The following is a 13,286-nucleotide window of genomic DNA, read 5'->3' on the forward strand; positions in this document are numbered from 1 at the left end:
GTAAAGTGGAGTAATCATTTCCTCCAACCTAAATAATCGCAACAAACATCTGAAAGCCTTCAACTCACGGAGTCTTTGGAGCCAATACATAGCTCAGGGAAAGAGAGGCACTTCCTCTTCCCTTCTGTATTAGCAATCAGTTAACATAAAGGATTGTCCATCAGAACTTCTGCTCTTTCTCTCCACTCAAGTTAGTTAAACATGCTAGAAGAAGGGAAGTAAAGGATTCCTTAGGTTTTGGTACTACTTCTGCAATAATCTCTTGGAAAACACACTACTACTCGTTTGCACAGGATGTCTCTACCAGAGAGACTTTGACTTTCATTTGGTCTGTCAAAGACTGCTCTTAGATCTTTGTGAAAATAGAGCTAATTTCTGTGTCTATTAAACAGAATTAATAAATAGTATATTCCTTTCTCATCAGGCAGGTTAGGAAGTACAAATGCATACCAGGCAGCTTAGAAGCTGTACAAGGACAGCGCACCTGATAATACTCTGTCTAGTAGAATGGGCTACTTCTGCATGCTTGGCAAGCATTTGTATCGTGTGAGCAAAGTACTCGGAAGCTACTATGAGATAACTGTATTTGTAGCACCTGACATAATCAGTGTTGCTCCACCCACCCTCAGATCCACACTCCTCCCAAAACATGCATGTATACCCACAGCAATAACCCAGTCCAGCTGACTCACTGGCAGCCGGTATTCTAACTGTCCATCCCTCACATGCAGGCAACAAAAGGGTATCACACACAAAGGGTTTTCCCACACGAATTATACCCTGAACAAGGTTACTTTCAGCACAGCAGTATTCTAAAATAACTTACAATGAACAAACTGGCTTTGTTAATGGATGCTTATTTCAAGAAGGGAAGGAAGAGTTAAACTCTAATCATAAAAATTACTAAACATTCCCATTCTAGATGTCATTTGAAGTGGGCATCACGGGTTAATGGAAAAGCTGCAAAGATATTTCTAATTAATTTTTTCTTATAGTAAAGGCCTACTAACAAAGGGTTTAGAACAAAATCCTTGAAATGAGACTGGAAAACAAAGCATCTCTGACTTCACTTTAAGTAAGATTAAATTTAATATTTACATTTGAAGGAAAATGCACATAAGACAGGGGCCAGTATTTCACGCAGCCACCAGAAAGAGCACAGCTGACATTCATTACTTACCATCAGTGTTGACTAACAGTGGCCACTGTGCAGTTTACAAACAAAATACACCCGGCTGTGCTCCAGCATGAATACAGCACACATCTGCACGGATCTTTTTTTATTTCTTAGGTTTTCCAAACTTAAAACACAGTATGGATTCCTATTGTTAACAACAGCACATATTTCTAGGTGCTTCCAAATCCACTTTGGATACACATTGCTCTAATTTTTCAGATTATCCCAGATTTTTTAAATTATTTTTCTTTTTACAGCTGTATATCTTTTACAACCAATATTAAGATAATTATTTGATTTTTAAATCCTCCTAGCAAAATCGACCCTGGGTATTTATATTAAAAATTAGTTGAAGTGAATAGAAGACTTACATTGCATAAATTAGTTCTTTCTTCCTTGCTGTTTCTACTTGTCATCTGCCCACCATCTGCTTGCCTTCAACAGTTCCCATTACAGTCTCTTCACTTACAGAAACATTTTTTAATAGGTACTTGAAAAAATACTGTCAAATTTGACTTTTTTTTTTTTTTCCTTAAGCAGGAAGGGTCTGAAACAGAGCATCTACATCATTACAAAGACTCCCAGTTACCTCAGCAAGCTTTGAATCTGTACTGACTTGAAATACAAATGCTTTAAAATAATGACATCTTCAATTTTTTAACATTAAGAAGGTTAATGTATACTTGCATTTGATACATGGAAGCCAATACACAGCTCAGGGAAAGAGAGGCACTTCCTCTTCCTTCCCTTCTGTATTAGAAATCCGTTAACATAAAGGATTGTCCATCAGAACTTCTGCTCTTTCTCTCCAGAGAAGCCAGACTTTTCATACAAAGAAACAAAGTCTAATCATTTCTGGTGGGTTGAAGTTTCCCTCCAACATTAACTTCGCCAGACCAACTCAGTTAGAAGCAAATGAAGCTGTATTTACAAGCAAAATCTACACTCTACAATGGAATGCAATGAATATGTACAAAATACACAGTATTTACAATATTATACAGATATTTACAATTAATAAACAGTACAAAGACCCCCCCGGCCAAGGACCAGGAGAAGCTACTAGCTTCTCCTTCCCTTACACCCCTGTAGAAAAGGGACAAGAGAAAGGAGCAGAGAAGTTAGATTTAGCTAAGGCCGGCCAAAAGCAGGTTATCTCCCAAGCGAAGCAAAAACAGCCAAGATCAGAAGAGAAAAGGGAAGAATTGTTATGGTACAGCTCCTCTTATTCTAGATATTTATCCAATGAATTGGCTTAGAATAATCTTTTGTTTTCCTTTTTATGTCCAATAGTGATTTATTTATATTTTTCTACTTTTCTGCTCAAAATTTGTAACTAAATTTTAAAGGCATAGCCTAAAACCACCACATCATTGCACCTGTGTCATGCACTAGTTTTTACTATAAACTGCCACAGTATTTCTTCCTGTGTCTTCTGGTAGCAAAAGCTTATCTTTAAGATTCTCTTAATACAATATTGTCCTTATTTACCTCAAACTGCAAGACTCATCAGCCATTTGCATCAGCGTGTATGTGCACACAAATATGTCCATATACAGTTCAAGGCAGATGATCCCAAAACGTATTTCTTGTCACCTACAACCTGCAGACCAACAAGTCTAAGGAAGCTAACATTGCAATGTAAAACATTAACACAAGACTGAAAAACCAAAAGACAAGAGTGCCTTTCCACAGCCAAAAATACAAAGCAAGAGGTCTCCTCCTGGATCAGTAAAACCTGTTTAAGCCTCTTACAAGCAGATACATTATCACAAACAAGGGTAGAACAGCTTATATTTTTGTTGTTCCCTGTTGTGTGAGGTGAGGCCATTTTTGTTATAAATCTATCTAGCATCTTTGGTTTTTTCCTCCATTCCTTTCTCCTTTTTCCCGGCCTGCCACTCACTTCACACACCTGCTGAAGTTCACCAGCTTCCTTCATGATCTAAGTCAACCCAAGAATTCTCAAAAAATTACTCCAACAAAAGCAGGAACCATAAAAAAATTGCAGTTTTCTGGTGGTTTAGAGAACTGAGTCCCTAAAAGGACTGAAGGAGAAAAAGGATTGAAAAGTCCCAGAACCATAAAAGAGACGGAACATGGGATTCTGTATTAAAGTGTCAGGGAAGGGAGACAGACCAGCTAATCAGCAGCACTGAGCTTTCAGAGCAGATCAGAGTACCCTCAAATCTATGCTGGATGAAAGCCAAGTGAGTTACCCGAAGATTAGTTAAGTACACCTTAGCAAAGAAGACAAAGGAACATTTGAGCTTCAACCATCACAAGCTTACTTCCACCCAAAGTGACTAACTCCTATCCCTTTGGTCACAGTCAGGAGCCAATAACAAGCTGGATGGATTAATCTCACTTGTAGGACTATATCACATAGAGTTGCCCATTACACCATGACAGGAAGTAGTTCTGTGGATGAATAATCTTTGCACCAAACTCACACACCGAGTCCTGAGGTAAGAAAAATCTGCTCTGCTTCATAATGAGACTAGAAAGTGGCAAGGTGCCAGTCATGTCCAGTGATTGCCAATCTGGCAGTGTCATCTCCAAAGCAGGATGAAGATTCTGCCACATCGGATTAATGATGAATAAGGGAGAAAGGAATCTCCACAGGATACATAAAGAACACAAAAATGATGAGCTATAAGTATTGTCCCTTTCTGTTTGGTTTTGGTTGGGTTTTTTTCCAAATCATACAGAGGTTCTACTTGATGAATGCTGGCTGAAGTGTGAGGCCTGTTTAGGACTGAGTCTCTGACCACACTGGTCAAGAATACATCTACAGTAGATTGTCTCAGAGAGAAGACAACCTTTTAAAATATGAGAAGACAAATCTCTTTACTTCAACGAGGCCCTGGGCAACCTGGTCTAGCTGAGGATGTCCCTGCTGACTGTGGTGAGGTCGGACTAGATGGCCTTCGGAAGTCTCTTCCAGCCTGAACTATTCTATGATTTCTCTACCAACTGTTGTTACATACTTTTGCAGCTGAGTTGTTTAGTGTGCTGCAAAGAAACATTTGCATTTATGTTTGTTAACCTACTGTATGAGTTGTTAATTTCAAGATGATGCCCATTACTGTGTGTAATGAGTAGTAAAACCACATTACTGAAATACTCAGATGAAATGACAGACCCCTCTGAAAAAACTACAGTGAATACAAAGGATGCTAAAGGGCAATTCTAAACATGCTGTACCAACTCACTTGAAAAGCAATAGTGTTGAATAAAGAGAAATTTTATCTTCAGTTAACAGAAAGAGCACTGTCTGCAACAAAGCACAAGAGCATAGTAGAGATGAACTGATGCTTATTTTACATACTTTGTACCACCTACATTTTTTTTCTTAACGTTGGACATACCCCATTTGTTATTTTGTCACTACAAGTACACATTGTGCCCTCCTGAAAGTGAAGAAAGTAACTGTTTCCATTATACTATGCACTATTTGAAAACTCTTAGTTGCATATATGCACAGATATATTTGAGGGAGGGAAATAAAGTAAAGCCCGATTGGGGACCATGTCAGTCTATAAATATAGAGGAACACCACCTCTCAAGTCAAAAATAAACACTTCCAAAGAGAACAAACCTTTGAAACCATGAGGATAGACTTCAGGCAGGAATTTCGTACTGATATCTCCTTGAACAAAGCGTGGATGGACGATCACTTCTCGCAGTAAAGAAATATTGTGAGCCACACCTGCAAACAAAAAGTCAACACAAAAACAAGCACACATATTAATCAAGCTACAGTAGGAAACAACCTGTAAAAATAAGAGCTCTTTATAGAATAACTAATTGTTCACAAATTAGAGATCACAGAAGAGATGTAATCAGTATCTGTATGTGCCCAGATGGCCAAGAAAGCCAATGGCATCCTGGCTTGTATTAGAAATGCTGTGTCCAGCAGGGGTAGGAAGGTAATTGTCCCCTTGTACTTGGCTCTGGTGAGGCCATACCTCAAGTACTCTGTTCAGTTTTGGGCACCTCAATACATGAGAGATGTTGAGGTGCTGGAGTGAGTGCAGAGGAGGGCAACAAAGATGGTGAAGGGCCTGGAGAATAAATCTTATGAAGAGCAGCTGAAGGAGCTGGGACTGTTTAGTTTGAAAAAGAGGAGGCTGAGGAGAATCTGCAACTGTCTGAAAGGACATTGTGGAGAGGCTGGTGCTGGTCTCTTCTCACAGGTAATTGGTGATAGAGTAAGAGGGAATGGCCTCAAGCTGCCACTGGGTAGGTTTAGACTGGACATCAGGAAAACTTTTTTCATGGAAAGAGTGGTCAGGCATCGGAATGTGCTGCCCAGGAAGGTGGCTGAGTCACCAACTCTGGATGTGTTTAAAGGTCATTTGGGTGCAGTGCTTAGGAATATGGTTTAGGGGTGAACCTTGTACAGTAGGGTTATCGGTTGGACTGGTGATCATGAGGGTCTTTTCCAACCTGAATGTTTCTGTGATTTTGTGATCAATTTTGTTCACTGCTCCCTCAAGATACTATCCTTAAATACTCCATTTAATCAAGAAGCCAACTTTCCAAAATTTCACCCCATCAAGGCTAATTCCAACATGTGGTAAAATAAATGACAGCGACAGACTTCTGGTTCAGTCCTAGCAGATCTGGGCAAGACCAGACCCATGTCCTTGAAATGACAGATTATTCATGATTGTATCATCCCAGTTCCAGTAAACACTGGTGCACCATATCATCCTGATACCTTACATATGCACAATCCAGTGAAAAATAATGTGCCAGATTACGCTCCAATTACAGTAATGAAAAACAGTAAAAAATATTATCACTTATACATAACTTTGTAATATTGTTATCATTTATAAGAGATTCTTTTATCAAATGCCCCACTCCTCCTTTAGCACCATTCCACAATCCTGCTAGGAATACAGTCTCTCCCTCGCCCCACATTCCTTTAATTGAAAAATTACAATGAGCTTCTATAGCCACCTTTGTCCTTTGACTGTCACACTTCTGAACTTCATCTCCTTCAACTCCATTTCTCAGCCTCCTCCTCTCCTATTTTTATTTCCCCCCTTCTTCTTCTCCTCCTCCTATTTTTATTTCCCCCCTTCTTCTTCTCCTCCTCCTATTTTTATTTTCCCCCTTCTTCTTCTCCTCCTCCTATTTTTATTTCCCCCCTTCTTCTTCTCCTCCTCCTCCTTTATTTCCCCCCTTCTTCTTCTCCTCCTCCTCCTTTATTTCCCCCCTTCTTCTTCTCCTCCTCCTCCTTTATTTCCCCCCTTCTTCTTCTCCTCCTCCTCCTTTATTTCCCCCCTTCTTCTTCTCCTCCTCCTCCTTTATTTCCCCCCTTCTTCTTCTTCTCCTCCTTTTTTTATTTCCCCCCTTCTTCTTCTCCTCCTCCTCCTCCTTTATTTCCCTTCTTCTTCTCCTCCTCCTCCTCCTTTTTTTATTTCCCTTCTTCTTCTTCTCCTCCTCCTTTTTTTCCCTTCTTCTTCTTCTCCTCCTCCTTTTTTTTTTTCCCTTCTTCTTCTTCTCCTCCTCCTTTTTTTATTTCCCTTCTTCTTCTTCTCCTCCTCCTTTTTTTATTTCCCTTCTTCTTCTTCTCCTCCTCCTTTTTTTATTTCCCTTCTTCTTCTTCTCCTCCTCCTTTTTTTATTTCCCTTCTTCTTCTCCTCCTCCTCCTTTTTTGATTTCCCTTCTTCTTCTCCTCCTCCTTTTTTGATTTCCCTTCTTTCTCCCCTGCTTTTTGTGCCAACACAGACAGATAACTTCTAACAAATTCAATCTAAAGTTACACAGCTCAAAGGATGCTGCCAGAGTCAGTCCAGTAGTTGCACACAAAACAGTAAGTCCTTTGCCCCTTCCTCAGAGATGAGAAGATTTTTTTCTCAAGACAGGAAAGAAATAACCCATATCTCATTTCCACTGTAGGCTGGAAAAAACAATCAGGAGTACGTGTCAGCAGACGATATGTACTCAGGATAGTTAACACTGGAAAAAGATTGTCTAGGGAAAGATTCTGGAGTCAGTGAAACCACTTAAAAACAGGTTAAATAAATACCTATCAGGATGCAAATATAGTTGGCATACCTTAGTTCAAGCAGTCAGACTAGGTAACTTTCTGAAATCCTTCAAGCATTATTTTCCTTTTAATTTAACATAGCTGTGCAACTAAGCTAGTAACTCAAGGGTAAACTGTACTTTGCCAGAAGTACTTAGTTTATTATCAAGTATGGTGGTTATTCAAAGTAATTTCATTGAAATACTAATTAAAAGTAAGTCTTCACAGCAGGTGGGAGTGGAAAGGAGGTACAAAAAATACCTGAGAAAAAAAAACCCAGATAATTTATTTTATACCTATGGCACTCCAAGCAATCTTCAAGAAGGTAACATTCCCTTTTCAGAGCACCACACAGGAAAGTTTAAGACAATGCAGAAAGAGAAAAGAAAAAATACCATCCTTATCTCTCTTCTCAATCTTGGAAAGAGAGTGTAACCTAAAATTTGAGGGTCTGGAACAGTTCAACCCCAACATGACCACAGAATAACCTTGTCTCATAAACATTAATTTTTCCTAAGAGAAGCTGAAATAGACGTGCGATTCAGGAGCATGAATTGCAGGTCTATGCAGCTATCACATCTACTCCAAGTAGGGATAAATGAGGAAGCTGCAGTAGGAAAAGTGGTTATCCAACCTCAGCTGTGCAGTACACGCACTCTCACCTTTCAGGAAATACAAAGTAATTCACATTCTTTCCGTTCAGTGTCAGAGGGACAGGCAACTACAAATAGCTTTGTGTTTGCCAGGTCACATGAACTTTGATGTTAAGTGCACACCATGAGGTATAAAAGGTGGCCTGGCATACCACAAACTAGTTTATCTCGTGGAAACTTGTACACCCATAACTCCTGTAAAGTACAAGATTCTGAACTTTACATTTAGGTATGCCTACATACAAGTCATTATGATTAATAGTGATGACGTGACTCTCAAAGTTATTTGCACTTTTTGTCTAGTAGCTCCAGTTTAAAATAACATGAGTAAGAATTTGCTGCAAACTCAGGTCTCTCAACTGCACATTAAGCTATTCATATTTTTTTCCATACTGAAATCTCACCAAAGCAAAGACACCAGTGGTACAGCAACTGTGAATTGGTGGGACTAGAGAAGGAGATTCTTTTGCATTCCTACTTCATCTCCCTTTGTGTTTTTCCAGTTTAGAAGCATGAATAACATTCTTGTTATTTTATGTGCAGACCAGTTCAAACAGTTTTAAAGCAGCCTGCTGCTGGTGTGAATTTTCAAGCTCTCTGTGTGGCCGTCACTGAAACCACCTTCAAAACACAGAGTCAAAGTCGGACTCAACCCCACTGAATCATGAAGTTAGAGCTTTAAAGACTAGTTCATGAGCCATTTAAGTAGCACATTACACAACCAGTTCAATGATAACAAAAAGTTTGACCATTTGATTAAAGAGTATGAGCCTCCCCACTGTCTGTGACCCAGATTGTAACTCATGGACCCTGGTTTCATAAACACTGAATGAAATGCATATTGCATCTCTTCTAAACATATTTTTTTTTAAATATTATTAATATATCTTTGGCTGCTACAAACTCCCTCCAAATTTTCCCATTTTAATAGTAAACTGAAATAACACAGAAATTTTAATCTATTAAGTACAGCTTCAGGACTATAAAAAGAAGACAAAAGAGGAGCTCTGCAGTGCTCTCCGACTTTGACTGAATCCAGGATTTAAACACACTGCAACGTGTAACCAGATCATCTCATGTTTTTATTTCCTAAACTGCTATAAGATCCCTGGTGAGATGATGGCTGATGACAGCTGACAGAGAGCTTGGTGTCTCTACTGACTGCCCCAAAAACTTGAAATAAAAAAAAATACTATGAGTATCTTCATTATTTCCCACTCAAATGCATGCAAAGAATCAGAGGCTTCTGCAATACTTTAAGCTCCAGAATTCATTAATAAGTTTGTAGAGCAGACACATCCAGGTGTTTGGGAAGCAATATAACATAACATGTGTATTTTACACAGGTAAATTGAAATTTTAGTATGGAACAGTTTCATTTTAAAGTCTCAGTCTCCATGACCATTACATGAGCAACTACTGCACGGCTGATCTACTTCTTAAAACTGAGTTGATACCTTTACTGATGTTCCCAATCCTATGGCTTTAAAAAAAGAGGGGGGAAAAAAGCACGAGTGTAATCCTTCAGAAGTCTAGAAGTTTTAGATTTGCAATTTAGCATGACCTCTGTCAAAGTTCATAAGGTCTCCATCTGTGTGTGAGTAACTGCTAGGCTACAGAAATATGGACCCCTAGAGCAGCTTGCTCCTGACTACCTGCTGCTTCCAAAACACTGGCCAGACATTAGCCCCACACTCTCACAGGATCAAACAGAGGCTAACAGGCAGTGCTTATTTCATGCAAAGTTAAGACACTAAACTGAAGTGTATTGTATTTACGTTGCAGTGTTTTTGGGGGAATTTCTCGTTTTCTTGACCTGGTCTGCAGTCTGCCAGGAACAAAATCACATTTGTTAACTTGACAAGCCATGACAAGCCATGGCACTTCCAACAACTAAACAAAATTCTAAACTATATCAATTTATTTCCCCTCCAGAAAACGAAATTTCACTTCAGCATCATTTCTTTACACTGTTAAGACTGATGCAGAACTGCAGGCACAGTCATATTCTTTTATCTAAGTCAAAATATAATAAAAACATTTAATAATCAATGTTCTTTGTATCTCTATTATTTTTTTCACTTGGTTGTATTCTTTATACAATATTACATCCGTAGAAGCTCAGTTTAAGATGTACTTCTTGGATGTCAGTTTTGACACACTATTTTCCAGCATACATTTATAAAAGAGGGAAGACTGGCAATTAACTCCTGGAAGGCTAGAGAAATAAAAACAAAAAGTATTTTTGTGGTTTATATATAAAAAGAACATATTCTACTGAGGTTCAATTAATTTTCTGGTTAAACTGTAGCTATTGCCAAATGAATGAGTACACCAAATAATCACACTGTTGACCAGAGCTGATGAGTAACCACAATTTGAAGAAGTCCCCAATGAAAAAAGTATATATATATATATATAAAAAATCAAAATAAATCACTCCCCATACTACCTGTCTCCCTATGTTGCTTCCTTCCCTTCCTCATTCTCTGGATCATGTCTGCTTTATAGCCTTGCAATAGATACCTGATTTTTTAACTTACAAACTCTAGCCTAACTCCTAATGTCTCTTTCCAAGAAAACACAAAGAAAAAGGCAATAAAATTTTATAGAAAACAAAAATTTTCTGAGAGGTTTATGAACAGGATATCACACCACATCTTTTACTCACTAAAAATCAGAACTTGGAATGCCAAGGCACAAAACTACAGGCAATGTTTTTGCTATAAATATTTACTGACACTAAACATATTCAGTGTTGATTAGCTTTTTTACAGTATTAAGCTTCTGTCATCTTGACATCTGCAAACACAAATCTGCATTTATCCACGTAAACTTAATTGGAGTCCTACATGTCTCTCTGTAGATAAGCAGTTGAATATACTTCACTTGCTTGTAATTTCAAATGGCGCTAAGTGGAATAGAAAGAACTTTATCTCCATCCTTAGTGACTGCACAGACATGTGGAAAACAGTATTAGAGGCTTCTCTTTAAAAAAAGAAATAAAATAGCAAGGCTAAATTGTCGCCAAGGCATCCCAGTTGATTTCTCTAAACAAAAATGAAGTATTAATAAAGCTCTGCCCTGAGCATTATGAAACAGTGATTGTGTTATTCTCCACTGAAAACAAAAACATTTTCATAGATTTGCACCGTCTATGAAAACATCACTTTCAAGACACAAACTCAAAATTCATGATTGCTACCCAGCAAGCCTCCACGTCAGCAATTCTAAAAGTTGTCATAATGCTCCCTAAAATCATCAACACTCAACTGTTTGTCTTTCAAAGTGTATGTTTTGCTTCAATTCCCTTCAGAGAAGGGTATCTGCATACAAAGTGCCATCCCAAAAGTGAAAAGGCAGGCTTTTCCAGATTTGCAATTTCAATACTCAAACACCCACACAAGATTAAGTACACCCCTGACCCTCAGAGATGAACATATGTTCAATTAAAACATTAATTCTTCTAGATATTAAAGTATTTAGCTCACAGAACTCATAGACAGGAATGAATGAGGGCAAAGTTGATGACACATGGTAACAGCACACTGCAAAAATCATTATTTGAAACTAAAGCTAAATTTTGTACTTCTGAGTATTTTCATTATACTAAGCAGTCCATTATTAATGGTGTTAGCAAACATATCAATGCTTGAATCACTACAATAACTAAAAGCAGAAGTTAAGCAGGCTTTGTCAACAACAAGTGAAATAAAATTGGATGACCATCATGCCATCACCCTCTCCCCTCAGCCTCCACTCCACTCTGAAGAAGGGGAATGGAACAGCAGGACAACATTGTATCTACAGGCTTAGGTAGAGGCAACAGCACCTGTCCTTCAACACCTCCTCCATCCAGCACACTGCATTTCTCGTAGTTTTTCAACGCCACAGTTTAACTTGATAAAAACAAAACAACACCAAAATGTAAAAAACCAACCCACTCCTCTGAAAGGCCAACAAAATAATCTTATTTTATTTCTTTTCTAGTGCATCAATAACATTTCCGCCTTCTTTTACTTGGTCAGCCTGTACTTCAACTGTCCTTCCCTCTTTCTCCCCCATAGTGCAGTGGTCTAAACTCCTTATGTACCACTGATAAGCTGCCATTCCCATTCCATCTCCTGCAAATGGCACTTAAAAAAAAAGCAGAGAAACAGGAGAAGAATCTTCCCTCTCTGCAAGCACCATCTGTGCACCAAGCTCCTGCAACAATTCCTTCTTATGGTTTTGATCCAAGTTCGTTGCTTTTCCTTCTCCAGTTCTGGCTTACACATCAAAATATTTGGGAACCAGCTAGTCCTTATTGCAAAGGGTCAGAGAACACAGGGATTCTTGTAGAACTCCCAGCCCATTCCCTCTGCTACACAAAGGGAAGCATCCACAGTTCAGTAGTACCACCTGTAGCAGCACTTTAAGTTCAACCAAGAAAGTAAGGCCTGTTAAATTACGATTTTTAAGAACAAGCAAACACTATATGCTGCTTCAGACCAAGGCAGCCAGAAAACTGCTTTACACAGGTTGTTTAATTTACAACATCAACGAGTGCACTGGCACACATGCACGGGACCAGAATACAAGAGAGTATAAAACTCTGCCACTGAGAAATATCTTTTAAGTTAATCTTTCAAAGACAGAATCATTCAGTAAATTATGATATTCAGATTTAACTGAAGTTCATTGTGAAAACCTTCATACCTGAAAAACCATTTGAAATATGATAGAGAAAGTAAATTGTTGTTGGGTTGGGCTTTTTTGCTGGGTGCATCTTCTTGGAAAGCCCCTTTCTTCACACTAAGCACAGCACACTTTTCCTTCACAATTAGTGTGTTTACAGCAGCAAAAACTCAGACAACTGTTTCCACTATCACGGCTCTGGCAGGTCTCCACACCAGAGAATCCACTTGTTTATTCCCATTCCCATCAAACATTCACCACAGCTTTTTACCACTTGGTTTCCATGCTTGCTCATTACCTCATGCGGCAAGGTTCCCCCTCTCAGTTGAGGCTCCCTATATTTCCCCTTCAATTCTACTCCTTCTTGCTTTATCTGCTGCTTACTCTTCCCTCAGCGGCTCTTTATTCCCCACCCTTCTTTCAGTCAAATGTTCTACAACATTCCACTCTCCCCACAGCAAGCAGGATCTCAAAAAAGAATGGCTGACTTTACACAAAGACTGGTAATTTCATGTTACTGCTTTATATTTGAATCAGCAGGGAAGATGAAAAGCACACAAAGGTCAAAGGCAAGACTACAGGAATCACTGCACTCAAGGATATGAGCTATCTGCCCAGTCAGACCTCTGATGAACTAACAATTAGCTCTACTTGTTGCATAAATAAGTCCATTTCTTTTATCTAACCAGCTAAGAACATTTTTCATACATAAGCTTTCCAAAACTTCATTTTG

At 38.7% G+C, this 13,286-nt stretch overlaps 1 protein-coding gene across 1 annotated transcript in view; it reads right to left on the reverse strand.

Annotated features, from left to right (window-relative positions):
* Positions 1 to 13,286, reverse strand: part of PCCA (propionyl-CoA carboxylase subunit alpha) — a 313,957-nt gene that overhangs the window by 150,414 nt on the left and 150,257 nt on the right. The window contains exon 17 of the mRNA XM_054162910.1: positions 4,779 to 4,889. Within this exon, the coding sequence (XP_054018885.1) occupies positions 4,779 to 4,889 (111 nt within the window). The remainder of the gene's footprint in view (positions 1 to 4,778; positions 4,890 to 13,286) is intronic.

Source organism: Dryobates pubescens, chromosome 7 (genome assembly GCF_014839835.1).
Source record: "Dryobates pubescens isolate bDryPub1 chromosome 7, bDryPub1.pri, whole genome shotgun sequence".
Taxonomy (NCBI): Eukaryota; Metazoa; Chordata; class Aves; order Piciformes; family Picidae; genus Dryobates; species Dryobates pubescens.